This window comes from Oryx dammah, unplaced genomic scaffold (genome assembly GCF_014754425.2).
Source record: "Oryx dammah isolate SB20612 unplaced genomic scaffold, SCBI_Odam_1.1 HiC_scaffold_20, whole genome shotgun sequence".
Classification (NCBI taxonomy): domain Eukaryota; kingdom Metazoa; phylum Chordata; class Mammalia; order Artiodactyla; family Bovidae; genus Oryx; species Oryx dammah.
The window spans coordinates 7,904,328-7,925,693 of NW_024070204.1; the positions used below are offsets into that span (position 1 = coordinate 7,904,328).

Below are 21,366 nucleotides of genomic sequence, written 5' to 3' on the forward strand. Positions count from 1 at the left end.
GAATCTTGGCAGAGGAGATATTTATGCCACAAGCCTGTCCTTCTCCAAGAGACTCTGCTAAAGACTGAAAGGGTCTTTGTGATTCAGATCTTCCCCTAAAATATACACTGTTCAGGCTTAAGCATCTCAGGTTCCTCCTCCAAACCACAAAAAAAAAAAAAAAAAAGGAAAGTAGGTAAACTGCATTTTTATCTATCATCACTAATTCTTCATCATATGTGGTTTTAAGCCATATAGTTATATTTTTTAATTGCAAATAATAAAGAAGAAACAGAGATGTTTTTCTAAGGGAGTTGATTTTGATAATATGATGGCTGGATGAATCAAACTGAATAATCAATGATTAACTAGGGACGAAAGGTCACTCCCTAACTTTGAGGAAACATCTATTGAATTAGCTCTCATTTGATATACAGTAAGTCAGGATGATTCCATGAAAGGAAAAGAGGCTGCTCAGAAGGAAGAGGGCTGGTTGGGAATTAAAGCAGGTGAGAGGACTCCTATCTAATAGGTCAGCCAAGAGTTCTGTGGCCTGACCTTCTGAGGAAAGGAACACCTCCTCTGACTTGATTTATACCTTCACGTACATCTGTCTTCACCCCCTTAAACACAGAGCTAATTAGGATGGGAAACAAAACCTCGAGAGAAATAAATTGCACCTACCTGGATCAGAGACAAATCCTCCAGCTGTAACCTGAAGAGGTAGTTTCTACAAAATACAAAAAGAGAACAGTTTCATTTTTAATAGATCTAAAAAACTTACAGTTCATAAAAAAAATATGAGAACAAGGGAAAAACCAACAACAGCGATTTTTGGTTTCCAAAGCAATCTCCTGCTAAGACTGTGTGTAACACAGTTTTCCTTGGAACTCAGATTTCAATGAGACATTTAGGAAGTCAACAGAAACACACATTTGAGATTGGCGAGAAAGCTAAGGAATAAGGAGGTGGGAACTAAGGTAAGTCTAAACTACTAACTAGCTCTCTGAATTCATGGAATTCCATTCAGACGAAAGGACGTGGGTATTCAATTCTGAAACTAAGTTTAAGTTCAGCAAGACTATACAAAACCACTCTTCGTGAGTCTTCATCCTGATAGGTCACCTGTATTCACCATGTTTTATGATTAAAATACATCCAGGTTTTGAATTCACCAATGGTCTGAGTATTATAGCTCTCTACCTCGCTGGATGGATTCTGTGTATGATAACTTCAGAAGCATAAGCTTGTCTATCTGCTATCAAGGGTTTGAAAGGGTCAGCTCTGGTTGCCTAAGCATGAAACGGGGAATCAGAGAAAAGGAAATGATCAGCTTTCAACAATAAAGAGCGAAGAACAATGAAATATGCAAGAGAGATCAGCAGAGCATGGGGGAAAATGTAGATATGGCCACATGAGGCTTTGGATCATATTGCTGTAGCATTTAGAAACAATGGATTGGTCTCCAACTTAAGTCATGAAAGAACATCTTAACATCATGCAGATGAGAAGCTGGGGCAGCAGAAGCAGCACCCCAGGGACGGATGGACGGGAAAGTCAGCCCAGGAGTAAACAGTGGTGGCAGGGAGAAATTGACAGAGTGGAGAGCAGACCTCAAGAACGCATGCGTGTAGGGAGGGGTTCTCCGAGAAGCTGCGATACTGTTATAATGGGACGGCCCAAGGTAAGAGAATACTAAGAGAATACCAATTCTCCCAACACCAGCAAGAAACAAATGTAAATGATTTTCACACTTTTGTGGAGGGGGACAGATGTCCGAAGTGAGCATGCTGTCCCAAAGAGGTGACAAGGGGCAGCCACAACAGGCCATGGGCACAGCCCTGAGAGAACCAGGAAACATCCCTATGGTGGGGATGCAGATGGCAGGCACAAACAACAGGGATGGCTCCAGCTTCAGAAACATGCAGGTGGACACTGCTGGAGAAAGAGGGGGACTTAGTTCACTTTCCGGGTGGTCTCAGGCGGGCCAGCCCTTGCCCCCAGGGCACTCAGGCTTCTCACAGTGTGTGCCCCTCCACGGGAAAGGCGCCACCCTGCACTCTGAAAGTCGCTTCTCCTACCACTACAACGGCTTGCTCACTATGCCCATTCTGTGCCTCCAATTCAGCCCCTGAAATATGGAGGCGGCCAAAACATTTATTCAGGTTTTTCCATTTTGGCCAGCTCAATAAAGTGCATGATACATGGCACCTCCACCACAGAGCCGTTGAGGGAACACTCCCCATCTCTTTTCTTACAGTCAAATCATAGCTCTCTACAGAGGACTTCCCTGGTAGCTCGGCTGGTAAGGAATCTGCCTGCAATGCAGGAGACCTGGGTTTAGTCCCTGGGTCAGGAAGATCCTCTGGAGAAGGGAATGGCAACCCACTCCAGTATTCATGCCTGGAGAATTCCATGGAGAGAGGATCCTGGTGGACTACAGTTCATGGGATTGCAAAGAGTTGGATACAACTGAATGACTAACGCTATTACTTCACAGAACTGAGGATGCCTTTGAAGAGGGAATGTGGAAGCTGGACTACTTCTATGTAGTCCAGCACCATGGACAGGCAAGATCTCCAACAGAAAACATCTTCCTGCAAGGGAAGGAAGATGAGTTCAGTACAGGTACGGAGGAGTGTAGTCAGGCTGCCAAGGGAAGCACCACTGAAGTCTGGCTAGTATACAAAGAGCTGCCAAGATCTCACCTGATGTGAAACAGTGCCTCTAGGAGAAATTAGAAATTTATACCTACCCAGGGCTTCCTTGGTGTTTCAGATGGTAAAGCATCTGCCTGCAATCTGGGAGACCCAGGTTCAATCCCTGGGTCAGGAAGATTCCCTGGAGAAGGAAATGGCAACCCACTCCAGTACTCTTGCCTGGAAAATCCCATGGATGGAGGAGCCTGGTAGGCTACAGTCTATGTGGTCCCAAAGAGATGGACATGAGTTACTGACTTTACTTTCACTTTCTTACCTACCCAGAGATAAACCTTTCAGATGAGGGGCTTTCAAGAGGCACCAGAGGCAATTACTGGCCATGATGCACTCACAGCCTCTTATAAGCACCATGGTTCCCTACCCGCAGGCTGACTTCATCACGGGCTTTCTGGATGCAGGAAGTTGCCAGAAGTCACTGCCCCTCCACTACAGGATGCAGTTTTGCTGAGGATATTTGTGCAAAGGCCAAAGTTCTGTCACCAAACTACATGGGGAGGGAAGCTGGGCATACTATGCTTCCAACTTTTCATCTATAAAGCGGAGATAATGGTCCCATCTACTTGCTGACATTGCTTTGAGGTTTAAATCAAAGGGAAACAGAATGGTGTCTGACCAGCACTTAATTACCAGTAACTACTTCTAGGTAGTTTACGGAAATTATTAACATTTCCAGACATGTTGAAATTCTCATCATTTTCTCCAATCATACTAAAGCTGAAACTCCAGTACTTTGGCCACCTCATGCGAAGAGTTGACTCATTGGAAAAGACTCTGATGCTGGGAGGGATTGGGGGCAGGAGGAGAAGGGGACGACAGAGGATGAGATGGCTGGATGGCATCGCTGACTGGATGGACGTGAGTCTGAGTGAACTCCGGGAGTTGGTGATGGATAGGGAGGCCTGGCGTGCTGCAATTCATGGGGTAGCAAAGAGTCAGACACGACTGAGCGACTGAACTGAACTGAACTGACGGAGAAGGAAAGAGCATTTCTGCCTTCCAGCAAAGGTAGGTTTCAGGCATAAGCAGGTGTGATTATCTCTGTGTTCAGGTGATGGGATTGTTGTCGGGGGGGATGGTGGTGGCAGCACTGGGCTTTTGGAAAAGATGACAACGTTGTTTATCTGGTCATGGTTCTGGGACCCAGTGGTCACACTCTTTCAAGCTCACTGGCTCTTTTAAGAAAAAATTTTTGTTTTCCTGCAAATGTTCCCAATAAAGAAGCCATTTGTATTCTTCCTCAATAAATTACTTGAGAGCTTTGATGATATTGCAAGGTCACCTCTTTCTCTCTCTCTTTGTTTCTTTCTTTTTCCTCCCCTGTCCCACACACATAAACACATACAAGGATGAACACCCACACTACAGTATTATCTCTGAGAACTTTCTAGAAAGGCAGTTCTCATACACTAAGGAAGAGCTGGAAGGCTTCATACCATTGAGGAAAGAGGGTGGTAGTGTCCATGATGCTCTGTAGAGCTATGAATAGGAAAACTGGAAGGTAAAGTTCAAAGTCATCTTTCTCCTTGTGGTGAGAGTTGAAGGAGGTGTGAGCACTCTCTCTGAAAACCCCGAGTGCCGTTTCAGGTGTTGTTCATGGGGGAAATGTTATGGTCTGAATGTTTGTGTCTCCAAAATTCATACGTTGAAATCCAACCCTCAAAGGGGATGGTACTAAGTGGTGGGGTGATTTGGTCATGAGGGTGGGGCCTTCATGGATGGGATTAGTGCCCTGACCAAAGAGGCTCCAGAGAGCTCCTTCCCCCTTCCACCATGTGAGGACACAGTGAAAAGTCAGCTGTCTGCAAACTAGAAGAGGACCCTTAGAAGATCCCGCAAGGCTGGTATACTGATCTTGGACTGCCAACCCCCAGAACTGTGAGACATAAATCTGTTATTTATAAGCTACCCAGTCTGTGCTGTTTCATCATAGCAGCTCAAATGCACCAAGGTAGGAAGACACTGATTGACAATGACAAGCCTGGTACACTCTCAGTCCACATCTCTGCAGTCAAATCCAGCTCACTGGCCACATCTGCTGCAGGTCTCAACAGTGTTTAAGGGGCTTACCAGTGGATTTCAACCATTTACTCTTCCTTTCCGAGATAACTGACAACTATGTTGCCCTCACAAGCATCTCATCAGTAATCAAGTATGGCACAGGTGAAAAGACAGGACAGAGAAGAGGGGCAGGCTTACTAAGAAAGACAGCTCAGTAATTATGAGATACCATCACCATCATTAGTATCACCATGTCTCAAACCTTAATGAATTAAAGCACCAAAAATTTGAACTTTTCCTTTGATATTTTCTGGGTTACAAGATGCAAGGTAGCAATTTTTTTTTAACCCATTCTCAAGTTCTGACCTAAAAAAAAAATCATAAAGTCCAAGAATTATGGAGCTAGGTTGTCATTAGAGAATATATAACCCCTCAATTTTTTTCTGGACATTTCTGCAAAGTAAGGGGCACAGTGTGGTTTATCCAAGGTTATTAGGATTCAGAGAAACACCTGTGATTATAAAAAGGTCTCCTCACTTTGCTGTCCCTCCAGAAAAACATCTATTTCTGCTTTATTAACTATGCCAAAGCCTTTGACTGTGTGGATCACAATAAACTGTGGAAAATTCTGAGAGAGATGGGAATACCAGACCACCTGACCTGCCTCTTGAGAAACCTATATGCGGACAGGGAACAACAGACTGTTTCCAAATAGGAAAAGGAGTACGTCAAGGCTGTATATTCTCACCCTGCTTATTTAACTTCTATGCAGAGTACATCATGAGAAACACTGGGCTGGAGGAAGCACAAGCTGTAATCAAGATTGCTGGGAGAAATATCAGCAACCTCAGATATGCAGATGACACCACCCTTAGGGCAGAAAGTGAAGAGGAACTAAAAAGCCTCTTGATGAAAGTGAAAGAGGAGAGTGAAAACGTTGGCTTAAAACTCAACATTCAAAAAACGAAGATCATGGTATCTGGTCCCATCACTTCATGGGAAATAGATGGGGAAACAGTGAAAATAGTGTCAGACTTTATTTTGGGGGGCTCCAAAATCACTGCAGATGGTGACTTCAGCCATGAAATTAAAAGATGCTTACTCCTTGGAAGGAAAGTTATGACCAACCTAGATAGCATATTCAAAAGCAGGGACATTACTTTGCCAACAAAGGTCCGTCTAGTCAGGGCTATGGTTTTTCCTGTGGTCATGTATGGATGTGAGAGTTGGACTGTGAAGAAAGCTGAGCACCAAAGAATTGATGCTTTTGAACAGTGGTGTTGGAAAAGACTCTTGAGAGTCCCTTGGACTGCAAGGAAATCCAATCAGTCCATTCTAAAGGAGATCAGTTCTGGGTGTTCTTTGGAAGGACTGATGCTAAAGGTGAAACTCCAGTACTTTGGCCACCTGATGCAAAGAGTTGACTCATTGGAAAAGTCTCCGATGCTGGGAGGGAATGCGGGCAGGAGGAGAAGGGGACGACAGAGGATGAGATGGCTGGATGGTATCACCGACTCGATGGACGTGAGTTTGGGTGAACTCCAGGGGCTGTTGATAGACAGGGAGGCCTGGCGTGTGGCAATTCATGGGTTCGCAAAGAGTTGGACACGACTGAGCGACTGAACTGAACTGAACTGAACACCTTTGTGCCAAACGGCCTCACCAATCAGTCATGCAGTGTCCGCTTTCCAATTTAACTGACAGCAAACACGCACATACAGAAGAATCATTCTTACAGAACAGTTATTTCATGTCATCATTGTTCATCCACAGGAGCATTTACAAATGTTTCTGAGATAATTCAAGTCTTGGCACTACTCATGACAAGCTTTCAGTTGTAGGTAAATGAGTTTCACCTCTGGGACTGTGATTTGCCTGGGACATATGTCTCCCCATTAAGAGAAAATGTTAATCCCACAGGTCTGACTCATTACATGGTGCCTCTTCTCCCTCTTAATTTCACATGAATTATTCCTGAAACTGCCTAAACATACTTAAGAGTGCCCCAGTTCCATCCTTTCTGAAATGAGAGAGCAAAACTATACAATCTGTCAATATGCTTAACACAGATTCCTAGAAGATTGTGACCTTTTTTAGAGATAAAACATGAGCAACAGAGGTGGATAATCATATGACCATCTAATGAAATAATTGTTATTATGACATAGTTCAATAAATTCCTAACACTTTTCAGGTGTATTTTTATTGTCTGCAACTGAGTACCATACTTCAACAATCTTAAATGAAATTTCAGCATACAAAAGAGGTAAGAAAATGTATTCAATAGTTTACTTATATGTAATACCTGTTAATCATAAAGTCAGTTGACTAAGTTGATTTGAACATTTTTAATTTGGCATTATCAGAATTATCTATAATTTCAAATAGCCTCAAAGTCTAATTATGGTCTCTTTTTGTGTTGGTTGGCTGGTTACATTTTTGTTACCTTTTTTTTTCAACTTGTTTGATTTTTGTGAGAAAGAGTTGGCAAATGTTTTCAAATATCTGTTTAATACATGACGATGTCTACACAAACCCATGGACAATTTAATGCCTTACTAGACCTTTCCATATTAGAAATACATAGTATTATACATTTTAGTATTCACTTTATCTATCATGAGTTTCAACAATTTTTTAAAAAAATAATAAAAGATGAAATATACATGAAAAAATGTGTGGAATTCCCTAATCACCTCCCTGGAACCTGACTCTGACAAAAACATAGTGTGGATTCTACCATTCTCAAAACACTTTCATCAAACTATTTGGTTCCAAGTATAATTCCAAGTGTGTTTTTTTGCTGTTGGAAAAATTCCAGTACAGCTAGCAACATGAGGGACCAGAAATCTCCTATGACAGCTTGATCCATCACAGTTCAGGTGAATGACCTATGAAGTTAAAGGTTACAAAAAGAAAGAAAATCTTCTAAAGGGAATATAAAAATGGATACTCCCAGATGTTGGGTCACTCAGGCACTAAAGTAAGATCTATGGTTCCCTGCAAGAGGCTGCTCTCCAGGGGCTTTATGGAAGAGGCCATCACTTTATCTCACAACTGAGAGCACACAGAGAAGGGAAAACAACATGTGTGAGGTTCAAGAGAAAGGCTACCAACCTTTCCAGCAAGAAGGAATAATGTTTCTGGCTCCCAGCCAGCAGGGAATACTAACCAAATGTTTCACATAAGGTCAGATTCTCTATTCGGGCAGTGCTTGGAGCAACCCAAAGCATTTAAGTGGCCTCATTAATCTTCCTAACACCCCTCGATGTAAATAGGTAGTAATGAGGAATATCGTCATTCTGCAGGGAGAAGGCAGTGCTGCAGGAGGTTACGAGATTAAATTCTAAGAGCATTTTAGTTACATAGCTTAGGGGAGCTGGTCTCTACTGCCATGTCCCACCTCTCATTACAGAAGTACAAAGCAAGGGTTTAACAAGGCTGTAAAGGTTCAATTTTATGGCCATAGCCAATAAAACTATGAGATTTTCTTCCCTTGGTTTGAACTTACTCTTTATCAAACATATGGAATAAAATTTGACATGCACATTCAAATGTAATAACTGTATTACTTTTAAGAGTGATAGATGAGGAATACATAGATCCAGTAAACTGAATAATTCAAATCACAAAGCCAGTGAATTTGACAGACACAAACTGACAGTTCTTAAGCTCCTCCATCCTTCCCCCACTAACTGTCTGAGTGTATGGTCTCCCTCTTGACCAGAGTGTATTTCTTTCTGACTGATTATAGGAATGAATAACTCATCCTCACCTCCCATCACATACCCCAGTGGCCTATTAGAAACAAATCACTAAGCACAACAATATATTCTCTGAGGGAGCAGCCAGGGCCTTAATAGACGAAGTTCATTTGTGTCTTCATGTAAAGCAATAAAATCCAGCCAGCATTAAAGAAAAGGTTGAGCCTTCATGAGCATATTAACTAAATGATTCATTTTATCTAGAGACACCATAAAACTTAACTCTGACCTCCATTAATTATGAAAGACACAGGTGTTTTAAAACGACATTCGCTTAGAATAACTCAATCGGTCTCCGATGAATATAGTTATAAAATCAAAGGAAATAATTTCAGGTTCTTTTTGAACATTTAGGTTAGAGGCTTGCTTATAACGGAGGAGCAGAAGATTGAATAATTAAGAAATTACTTTGCACTAAGAAAATCAAGCAAATCTTGATTTACTTACAGAAAAGCAAGGAAATCTATGAAAAAATGGTTTAAACAACAGTGATAGAAACGTACATGCGTGTGCGCTAAGTCATTTCAGTCGTGTCCTACTCTGTGTGACCCCATGGACTGAAGCCCACCAGGCTCCTTTGTCCATTGGATTCTCCAGGCAAGAAGACTGGAGTGAGCCGCTATGCCCTCCTCCAGAAGATCTCGACCCAGGGATCGAGCTGGCATCTCTTATGTCTTCGGCATTGGCTGGCTGGTTCTTTACCACTAGCGCCCCCATGTTTGTTGTTTATTAAAGTTTAGATCACTACTGATGATGAAACAATCTGAAAACAAAATACCCATTGCACATAAACTGGGACCATTTGGGTAAATCTGAGAGTGAAGCTAGTCTCACCTGTACCTGAGTCGGCTTCACCTGTTCTGTGATTTCCCATTAGTGAACGATTCCATCCTAACTGTTGTCAATATTCCACTGGCACAGAGGCTGACACTGTGACTTCTTACCTGACACCTGGATTTATAGTTGCAGAGACAGATTAAAGATTAAAATATAATAAATGTGTGACTTTGTAGCTAAAGAAAAGTAGTAACTATATCTCTTAAAGCACAAAATGTTTTCATAAAATTATTTTAATTATCTACATTTAAATATTTAATATTTCAATCGCATCAAAATTTTAAGAATATGAAGATTTAATTTCAGCATGTAACCAGCTCACTTAGTTCACCAACCTATCTATAATTGCTATTCCTAAGATTTTCATTATGCTGATTGATTCTAAACAAATTTCAGGAGCTTTTATCTTCTGTTACTTTAACCACTCCAAAAATATCTTTTCAATGTACTATTCTCATAAGTTTTTGGGAGTTTAATTCTGCTTTAATATTACCAATTTATAAATAGTGGGATCACATTTAGATCACAGTTTTTGAATACTGACTGTTTTTCACTTTGCTAATATATTTTGCAGTGTGGTGACAAATGTATAATACCGACATATTATGAGCTACCTCTTCAGTCAGAATTTTTCCAACACTCTTTGAAAAATAATAAATACATGTACTTTTGGCTATAGCATATTATAAGTAATTCTGATTTTATTACTATTATTATATTATTATAATACCATATGTGTCTAGTACTCACTCTCCCAAAATTATACTAGTTTATCTCATTACCTATCCTAAAAAAAAAATCCATTTCAAACCCATTGAAAGTCTTGATTACTATAAAAAAAATTCCAAAGAATACATCAAAACCAAAATTAAACCACATTAATAGTACTCTTATATATTTAAATATCAATATTAAAAGGCACACAAGTAGATGGAAACCTCTTACTATTTTGCAAGTAGAATCAAATAACAGAGATGGATTTTTAGTGGTTAGTAAATTCCAGAGATATGAAATCAGGAAAATCTTCTTCCCATAAGCATATTTAGGGACAAAGTTATTAATCATTACTGTCAACAAAATATTAGTAGTTTGAATTTTGTTCCTGGTCGCTCAGTCATGTCTGACTCTTTGCGACCCCATGGATCATAGCCCACCAGGCTCCTCTGTCCATGAGGATTCTCCAGGAAAGAATACTGGAGTGGGCTCTCACGCCTTCCTCCAGGGGATCTTCCCAATCCAGGAATCGAACTCAGGTCTCCCACACTGCTGGTGGATTCTTTACCTATGGAGCCACCAGGTAAGCCCAATTTAAACTTTATTATGTTCTAAACATTATGTGCAAATTTCTAAGTGCTTTGAAGATTACAGATCATGATTTACTGCTCTAAATTTAACTCATGACTTCTGCTTTTCTGGTCCATTGGGTATTTAATTTGTTCCTTTCCATTTTTCAATTAATAGAGATCATTTTTCCTTGAAAAACTACCAACTGTATTATTTTATGATTCCTTTAACCTATGCTTTCCTAGGAATATTGACTCTGCAAATTATCTCTATATATACTACTTTTCTGGGTTATCTCAGAGTTAGTAAAACCTGAGATCTTTTTCATGTTTCTCTCATAATAGAAGAACTCTAATTCATTTCTCAAATGCTCAATTCCAGCTGATGGCATTACAACAAGCCACAGTTTCAAACCACAGTCCCAAATCTTATCTTTGATCCTTGTTCTCAGCCACCTATCTCGATTGGCCATCAATCACCATCAACCCAAAGATGTCTCAAAGCTGACTTATCTCCATTTTCACTATCACTGCCTAAGTTTCAATTCTCTCTACTGTCACTTGACCCAGATCCCCCAACTGCTGTCTGTACCTTCAAACTCTAGTGCATTCTGCACACAGTATAGTAGAAGAATCTTTCTACTACAAATATGAACTTATAAATATGCAGCTTTAGAAATCTCCTGAGCTCCTACTGTCTTTAGCAGAGGTTTGCCAAGTCTGCCAGGCCAGAGGATTACCAGAAGCTTGATTAGATCAAAATTCCAACCTCACCCAGGTCTCCCACATTGCAGACAGACCCTTTAACCTCTGAGCCACCAGGGAAGCCCATACTTTGAGAAAGTCTAATTCAAATGTTCTGAGGAGAGTTCTGGCTATCAGCATTCTTGAGAGCTTTCTCAGACCACCCTACTGACTGCCAAAGTTGGAAACACAGGTTTACAGGATGAAATCCACACTCCACCATAGTCTAAAGCCCCAGCCTCACCTACACCGACCCCTCCTCTCAGTCACTAACAGGTCCAGTCAAGGCGAGCTCCTGTCAGCCTCCTCAGCATCTGAGTTCCCTGTTCTGTGATCCTCCTGGAGACATCTAAGGCCAACTTAAAAAGCAACTTCTCAGTGTACCCATTTTACCAACTTCTCAGTGTACTTCTTGGTGTTTTCAAGGCTCTTTATTCAGGCCTCCCTGGAGAACGTAACCATTCCTGTTCCCCATACTCATCAGGCCAGGAGTCAGGAAAATATTTCATGGGCTAATTAGCAAACACTTCACCTTTGTGGCCCTGTGGAAACTACTCATCTCTGCAGTGAAAGCTGGAAAGCAGCCATAAGCGATGTGCAAATGAATGGGTGTGGCTGTGTGCCAATAAAACTTTATTTACAAAAGTAAGAGGCCAACCCAGGGACCTTAGCTTGCCAGCCTATGCCCTAGGATCTAAAGTCTTTACCAGGTAGACATTCTGCTGCATCTTCGCTTCCCCTTGCCTAAGATACTTCTTGGCACAAAGTAGGTTCTATAAATATTTGATAAATGAAGAGCAACAATGTGAACTAATAAATTCTGATGGAACTCAGGTAGGACTGACTACGAGAAAACTCTCAACACTCAAGACTTGTAACACATACATGCACTCAAAGGCTGGTTAATTTTTATCATTATGGGAATATGGGAAAAAGAAAGACTATATTAACTAAATAAGGAACTATTCTGCTAAGTTTATTCTTCTTTGCCCTACCTCCAACAGAAAGAAAAATGCAGAGATTTTTTGTTTGTTTGTTTTTTTAATATAACAGCAAAAGGAGCACAATGGTTGGATGGTCCTTCCCACAGGAGTGTCTGCAGACTACCTGTCTGTTAAAAGCTCACACTCTGGGACCACCCTCCAGGCCTCTGGTTCAGAAGAGCTGGGAGAAGGGGCAGAGGAAACTTCATTTTGAATGACTGTCCCAGGTGATATTTAGATACACGGATGTTTGGTAATTACTGGACAGAATGTAACAAAGCAAAAAGACAAAGAACAGATTTAAAAAACAAAAACAAAAAAAAACCATGGATTAGGTTAATTAATCAAACAGGTGTAAAGGAAGAAAGGTGGGAAGAAGGAAGATAAGCAAAGAGAATCTGAAGAGGAAAACACACCTATGTAGCAAGAGCCAACAGGAAAAAGGAAATATTTAAATCTTAAAGTACAGTTTAAAAAAAAAAATCCCACTGGGGTGGTATAAAAACAAAGAGCAGGAATGAACACTCCATCCCTCCGTTCATCACCAGCTGTCTTCCTAAGTCATAATTAATATAAATACTATGTCAACATCATCATTACTAGGGATTTCTTTGCACAATGGGGGTTTACTGCTTTTTGGATTCACTCCTAATTGCTAATTTTACTCCACTCAGCATGAGTTACCTTTAATTGTATAAACTGGAAAATGGAAAGAAGTTGTGGCTAATGGAAGGAAAACTGCTGATCTCATAAAAGTCTCCAGTTTTTCTTTTAATTATAGACTGCTTCCAACAGATTAACTCCAAGGTAAACTTTGAAAGAAAAATAGGAATTATAGCCATCAAAAAAGGAGAACATTTTATTGGTCAAATTTCAAAGGTGACACACGACTTCAAAATTTAGCTCCACTTGTTTCGAATCAACAGCAAAATCGTGTTGAAAGGAGGAATTTACACTGAGTAGACGCCTGCCCATTCATTTAAAGTGATCTTATGACACTATACGCTTGGAATACTTAAAGCAAATTCAGTACCAGCGTAACAAAAAGCAAGTTAATCTTTCTTTTTTTTCTTTTTATCTTTGTTTTTGTAGATTCAAATCATGGGCAAAACAATGGTCTAAAATAATACACAAATGTTTCAAGGCCAGTTTTCTGTGACCATAAGAGAGACCAAGCTCTCTGTTGAAAGCAGGTAGATTTTAGCTTTTGGTTTTGGTAGAAAACATGCTGATTTGAAATCTATACTATTTTTCACACAGATATGTACAGAAATATCTTTCAATATATGGAACTAGTCCATTGACCATAATGGTAAGTCAGAGGACTCTATACAAGGCACATTCACAACTCTTGGCTGGTACCCATGTTGAATCAAGTGGGCAAGGAAACCATGCAACCCCATTACCCTTTCAATTAATATTTTTATGAAGTTCCCATTGTGTGATGCAATTTTAAAATTTAAAATATTTGAAATGAAATTAAAAATTTCCCAAGACATACATAAGTCTTATGTTTCTCATCAATTATGATTTTTTACCTGACCCAGTATTTGGTCTATGGGCTTCAATCCTGTCCTCTCAATCAGTGGTAGATGGGTGGGCCTTCTGGACTCACAAGTGCTTATGTAAGAGCTCAGAGATGAGTGTTCTTACCAAAATATCATAGATTGCAAGACTGTGCTCTTCAGTGATAGGTGTCTATTACACTGAAGCTTGTTAGAGAAGAGGAAGATAATCAGAAAACAAATTATAGGAAGAAAATGAATGAAAGACCAGGAAACAAAAGCTGAAAGAAGCTCATGTTCTCTCTGACAAAAAAACTCTTTTTTCTTACTATTTATTGTATGGCTTTACATTTTACAAAAATATGGCTAATTTGTAAACACTCTAATTATTGTCAAACACCTTTTGGTGTGTAGATCAAGTTAGTTGCCACTTGGAATAACACTTGAACTCAATACAGAATCACTAGCTATCCATACACTAAGCCCAAACACTAAAGACAGATTCATTTGGAGAAGAAAATGTTGTTACTCTCCCTTTGATCTACTGTTACAATCCTATACACAGTGAAACTGGAAGTTGAACCAACTTTGTGAAATATCATTACTGTGAATTATTATCATTACTTTTATAATTATCCATGCAAAAACCTCTAAGCCTCTAACATAGCCTTTCATTTGAACTTTTCACATACACACGTATACACATATAGACGTACATGTATGTATACATGCAAGTGTGCTAAGTTGCTTCAGTCACGTCCAACTCCTTGCGACCCCATAGACTGTAGCCTGCAAGGCTCCTCTCTGTTCATGGACTTCTCCAGGCAATACTGGAGTGGGTTGCCATGCCCTTCTCCAGGGGATCTTCCTGACCCAGGGATCGAACCTGTATCCCTTAAGTCTCCTGCAACAGCAGAGGGTTCTTTACCACTAGTGCCACCTGGGAAGCCCATGTATGCTGCTGCTGCTAAGTCGCTTCAGTCGTGTCTGACTCTGTGCGACCCCATAGACGGCAGCCCACCAGGCTCCCCTGTCCCTGGTATTCTCCAGGCAAGAACACTGGAGTGGGGTGCCATTTCCTTCTCCAATGCATGAAAGTGAAAAGTGAAAGGGAAGTCGCTCAGTCTTGTCCGACTCTTAGCAACCCCATGGACTGCAGCCCACCAGGCTCCTCAATGTATATGTATACATAAATATATGAATGTGTGTGTATATATATATATATATATACACACACACACACAAAATGGAAACTGTTTTTAGCAGGTCTTTTTTAGCAAAAACATATACAAACCATCCATAAAATATTGTCCCAACATATAAACAAATAGAAATGAAATGTTGTGGGGAAATAACTGAAAAGGTTAACTGTGATTATTTGTGAAATTGTGTTTTTTCTTTATGCTTTACAGTATTTTCTACTTTCTCTAAAATGAAAGTGCCTGAGTCTCATCACTGAAAATACAAACATTTTTAATTTTTAAAGAGGCATGGGTAAAATAGGATATGAGTATCAATGCTTTTAAAATAATATGAAAGATAATGTGCATCTTGGAAATGATAAATTTAAGGGTCCTTCCAGAAACTGCATGAATTCAGATGCAACTACCTCTGGTACCACAAAGCCACAAATCACCTAAAGAGAAGTGGTTTTTGAATTGATTTTACTTGTTTTGCTTTTTGTTTTTGTTTTGCAAACAGGAGAACTTTTTGCAAGGAACATAAAATCAGTTTCAGGAACATAAAGTACCACTGGTATAAAGTGAAACCACCCAACAATAATAATTAATAATAATAACCAACCAATAAACCACCAATGGCTTTACAATGCCTAGTACTAATTATGAAAAAATAAAAAGACTATCTTTGTAGTTTTTCACCACTTACATATTTAAAAAACTAAAGATTTCTGAAATATACACCTGCTACCTAAACTTTTTTTGCTAGGTCAAGCCCTCCCAAACAGGAATCTGATGGCTGGGTTATTTTTAAAGTTTTATAACTGGCTCACATTCCCACTTAAACTTTCTGAGCCTAATCTCACCATGTGTATCTTAGGTAAAATTGCTAATCGCCACACACAGTGATATCTGCCCGAAAGGCAGATGTGCACATATCCCAAAGCCCACATAGACCCACACAGCTTCCCCACCACTGCGGGCTTACGGGATGTCTGTTTCTGTGACAATCACTTTTCCTGGATTATTTCACCTAATCCTCACAACAGCTGAAAGGGATAGAAATAAATATATCAATTTTAAAGAGAAGAGAATTAGACTGTCAAATGGGCTCAAGGTCACACAGTTAAGCAAGGCTGCCTACTCCCTTCTTTCCCGTCAAGTAATCACGATGCATTATATCCCGCTCTAGAATAGAAAACACAGCCCATGCTCCTAGGGGTGCTCATCTGCAATTCAAGTTTAACTGCACAAGCCGGACTTCTGTGTGCTAAGTCTGGCAATGCTATTGCTCCTGGTCATTGCGCCACAGTATATGCCAGGGTGACTCAGTGGGTAGTCCAATCTCTCCCACGTCTGGGCTGGGACTGTGCTGAGGGGAGATGGATGGAGATCTTGAGAAACTCTAGGATGGAGACCTCCAGGGAGGTCAGAATGGAGATTTTCAAGGACACTGAATAGGAAACCTTCAGGCAGGCTCTGATGGAGAGCGCAAGGAATAATGGGATCGATCCCTCCACCCATACTGGGATGGAGACTGTCAGGAACAGGAGTTCCCCAGGAACAATTCTCAGGTGTTGTCTGAAGCCAGGACAGAACGATGGTGATGTCTCTTCCAAATCTTAGTTTTTTCAGGGGCTTCTCACATCCCCATTAGGAGAATCTGTGTCCTTAACCAAAAGCCTACCACTTGCAGAGTGTCGGCACGTATGTGAGGCAGCTCTGTCCCTGTAGCGTGAAGGACCCCCAGAAACAATGGAGAGTCTTTTGAGCCAAGTTCACAGGAACACTATTTCCAAAGTTAGCTGGAGTGGAATGAGAGATGCAGGACTCTGCAACACCGGTTGGGGTCATATTTGCACCTGCTACGCCAGCCGGGAACCTCTTCCCCTTGGCTGAGGGTGAGAGTCCATTCACTCTGAGGATTAACTTTGTGGCTTAGAGAGTGCTGCTCACTGTGTCCTTGCACAAATCTGGGCATCTGAATAAATGCACTACAACCCCACTCCCTTTTCTGTAAGTATCCTACCAAATGCAGACATATACAAGTCAAATCTTGGAAATATAGACAATGAATCAACAGAAATCTTTGAACTTCTAGCCAAAGAGAAACTGTGCTACATCTTAGAGAAACAAAGAAAAGACAGATCAGGTCATAAGCACACTGCTATGGTTAAAATGGAAAACTGACAAGGACCTACTGTATAGCACAGGGAACTCTGCTCAGTATCATGTGCCAGTCTGGAGGCCAGGGGAGTTTGGAGGAGAATGGATACCTGTATATATATGGCTGAGTGCCTTTGCTATTCACCTGAATCTATCTCAACATTATTAACCAGCTATAATAATTAATTAATTAGTTGGCTCAGTCATGTCCGACCTTTTTCGACCCCATGGACTGTAGCCTGCGAGGCTCCTCTGTCCATGGGATTTTCCAGGCTAGAGTACTGGAGTGGGTTGCCATTTCCTTCTCCAGGGGATCTTCCTGACCCAGAGATTGAACTTGGGTCTCCCATATTGCAGGCAAATGCTTTACCATCTGAGCCACCAGGGAAGCTCTAATCAGATATACCCCAATATAAGAAGTTTAAAGCTTGGGGGGAAAAAGACAGACACATCCTCTACCATGCAGTACTTCACTATCTGACAAGGGGGAAGGGGAGAGTTGAAACGTGACAAGCAATAATACAGTAAGGGCAGTAAGGAAGGCAGGTGGCCGGTGAGCTAGCCGAACCATGCAGGACAGGGAACACGGCAGCTCAGGCCCAGAGGGGGGCCCTTGAGTCAGATCCCTGCAAGGAGCAGGGGTTCACCCAATGGGTGTCCTGGGACGGCGGTGGGAGGCAAGCTAATATTCCAGGAAAGCACAAGAGGGTATCAAGTCCCAGAGGCAAGAGAATGAACATTTTATAGTTGTGGGCAACATAAATAATTCCACATGCCTGGACTACGTGAGAATAAAAATGATGCGTGTGTCTCTCTGGCATGCAGGACCATAAGCCAGAGGTTCCGACAGGCCACACCAAAAAGCTAACAGATGAGTCCTAGATTGAATAGTATTTCTGCAACACACGTGAAGGCAAAAAAGTTATACGTGCTCCAGAAGGAGCGACTGAGGAGGGTATTTGTAAAAGATGACTTTGGCCATGGTATGCAAAAGGAAGAGAAATTCCAGAGGCCTGCAATATATGGCCAAGGCTCCCAATGATGGAATTTGATGAAAGTCAGCATCAGAAACCCCCATTGCAGTGCCAGTGGCCTAAAGGCAGTAAAAACCCCAAGTAAGCCCTCCCAAATTCACTGTCCATTCAGTAAACACTGAAAGAGATGCCAATGGCAGACAAAATGCCAGGAACTAAGCCAACTCTGTCTGTTCATTTACGTGACAGCCATACATCTCAAGTCTTCAAGTGTTAAGTGGATGCACACGGTCTTCTTAACATCTGAGAGCAAATGTAGTGATTCTAGAAACTGTTCCGTGTCTGTCCAGGGTGCTCAGAGCCTAAGCCAGATTTAGCTGCACTCAGGTAGAAATTCCACAACCACTCTTGCTATGAAAGGTATATTTCATCATCTAGTAAATTTGGCTGAAAAAGATAATGTCCACTCACTCTTCTGCCCAAAGTACTTTCCTTGGCTGCCAGAAGAGTTCAGATCCACAAATCACCTCTTCACGTTATTACATCATTTCTCCTAAGAGATGAATAAAAAATATTTTATCTCCACCAGTCTCAAAACACACTGGCAAGACAGGTGATTTGAAGTCAGGGAGGATGCACGTTTTCTGAGGAAGTCATGGTGAATGTCAGGAATACGAGACTAGATCTGTTCTGACTGGGTTCCAGTGGCCACACCGCCCAGCTGGAAGGTCAGCCATTGACTTGGACTCAGAAGCATGGGCTCTTTAAAAGAAATAAACAACAGCAACTCCCTTGAATTCTCAATTGACTGGCAATCAGCATAACAGAGGTCACAAAGAAAGATAACAACAGATGTGGGAATGGACATCAAGGCCTCCTGTTCTCAAGAACTGTGCTGAATTGAGAAATAAGAACATGCTGTTTGGAGCAGACAGTCTGGGTCTGAAAGCAGGGACCATTTGTTATTAGACATAATAAATGTGTCCCCAGGGTAACATATTTATCCAATTTCTGCCTCAATTTCCTCATCTCTAACACAGGGATGGTGATAATACCTACCTCTCAAGTGTCATAGGAGGAAAAAAATACTGAATTAATTCATGTTAGAACAGCTCCTGGCACATGGGTATAAAGAGTAGCAGTCCTCCTATTAGAAGTAGCATTTTCAAAAAAAAAAAAAAAGAAGTAGCATGTTCATGACACTCTCACATGGAACTTCATTCTGAGATGAACTGTTACTTAGCACTCATCAGCTCCAGCAGGGATGCTCGTGTGTAACTGCAGAGACGTCAAATGAAGTCGAAAATATCTGCAAGGGCAAAACGTCAGATCTCTCACCTTGCTCCTACAACAAGTTCTTTCTGTCCTGGATCAAATGTTAACTGCGAGAAATCCACAGCATTCTTCGCTCTGAACTCCCGCAACCAGGGGCCAATTTCTAAACAGGAAAAATAAATAAATAAGAAGATAAAAATGAATATTTTTTTAACCCCCTCTGGGGACCCACAAAGAATGCACACGAGGCAGCAAACATTACATTTCAGAGAGGATTTGGAGGTCCCCCGACGGATGGCTTGGGGGTCACTGGAGGTTTCTGTCAGGATGTCACAAAATCCACACTGAGAACGTGTAAAACACTAAGGACAGCCACCCAGTAAAAAGGGAGCAAGACGCCAAGGCTGGGCTGTGATTTACAAGCCAGATGTGCGTGTTCCTATAGGACCTGGGCCAGGCAGATGATAACACAACATTCACAGGGCTGATCAGAGGAATCCCGAATGCAAACAAGACCATTTGCTGTGCAGCCTGGCGGGTAGGGGCCACAGAAGTAGAGAAGTCACAACAGTCCCCATCTGGAAGGAGGCCAAACACAGCAGCACCATCTGCCTTCTTCCAACGTGGACATTCCATTTCCCTGGCCTGTGAGTTTCTATGTAAGTCCCGTGATTAGACTAGTTAAACACATTCAGTCCTTTCTGGATGAGAAATTCACAGTAACTCCTGACCTCATTTACATTTTTTCTATGGAAAATCAGAAAACAGCCACTCTTTTCAGACTTTTTTTTTTTTTTTTTTAACAAGCTCTGTTAACTCCTATGAGGTGACCTCCAGCCTAGAGTCCAGTTATTATAACATGACAGTACTGGAAAAGGCGAGAATTCGGCTTTATGAGCCGTTTTGTGCAACTTTCATTAGCTGGTTTCTTTCACCAAAAAAGTCTTCAGGGAGTTGCCTGCCCGTTGTGTGGAACCTGATCATTATTCTTGACAATTAACCCCTTGATCTGATTGTCTTTTTCCTTGGGTTTAATATTCTGAGTGGCATCACTCTGATGAAACAGGGGCATGAAAACGGGCAAATCCACACAGCTATTGGTTTGAGGAAACAACCGTGCCACACAGAAATAATCTCATTCCACAAAAACAGATGCTAAAAACAGATCTAATATGGAACTGTGCCCCTGTCCTAAGACATGTCCTGTAGAAAGGCCTTTGTTGACATGAAGGAGGAAGATTATTTTCAAGCAATTGTTTTGTGAAACAAATGTAGAATTCTCTAATATCAGTTATTGGCAGGGAGTGGCAGGGGGGAATGAAATGAACTGAAAGTTCTAGTCTACTTAAAGCAAACCAAGGTTGAGTTATACAGAGATCTGTATTTAGTTTTTGAAATTTTAATGTATACTGTATCTCGATTCTTTTTAGTATTTTATATAAAGTTTTTCATTTTATAGGCAAGTCTATTTTTAAAAAATACTTATTTGCAGCAAAAAAAGTATAAGGTCCTACAGCTATGAAAAAGCTGTCAATAAATAGTCTGTTTTAGGAGTTTTTAATTTAGTTAGGGAACTACCACTAATATCTTCTTTAAACACAGTATCTATAGATACAGGGCTTCCGTGATGGCTCAGATGATAAAGAACCTGTCTGCAATGCGGGAGACCCAGGTTCGATCCCTGGGTTGGGAAGATCTCCTGGAGGAGGAAATGGCAACCTGCTCCAGTATTCTAGCCTGGAGAATTCCACAGATACAAGATCTTTACAGTTATTTGCAGATTTACAGGAAATATTCATACATAGAAAGGAGAGATGTTTGGGGCCTTAGGAATCAGAAAAGGAAAGATCTGACCAGAAATTGACAGAACAGCTGTGTCCTAGAGGAAGCAAGTGAGCCACGTGGGAGATCTGATGCCCTCTGTGGCCATAATGGAGAAGGCAATGGCAACCCACTCCAG

The 21,366-nt window shown here is 41.1% G+C and overlaps 1 protein-coding gene across 1 annotated transcript in view; it reads right to left on the reverse strand.

Annotated features, from left to right (window-relative positions):
• The window catches only part of SEMA5A (semaphorin 5A), a 548,310-nt gene that overhangs the window by 282,591 nt on the left and 244,353 nt on the right, over positions 1–21,366 (reverse strand). The window contains exons 4-5 of the mRNA XM_040262502.1: positions 19,470–19,569; positions 664–709 (exon numbers count right to left, since the gene is read on the reverse strand). Of these exons, the coding sequence (XP_040118436.1) occupies positions 664–709; positions 19,470–19,569 (146 nt within the window). The remainder of the gene's footprint in view (positions 1–663; positions 710–19,469; positions 19,570–21,366) is intronic.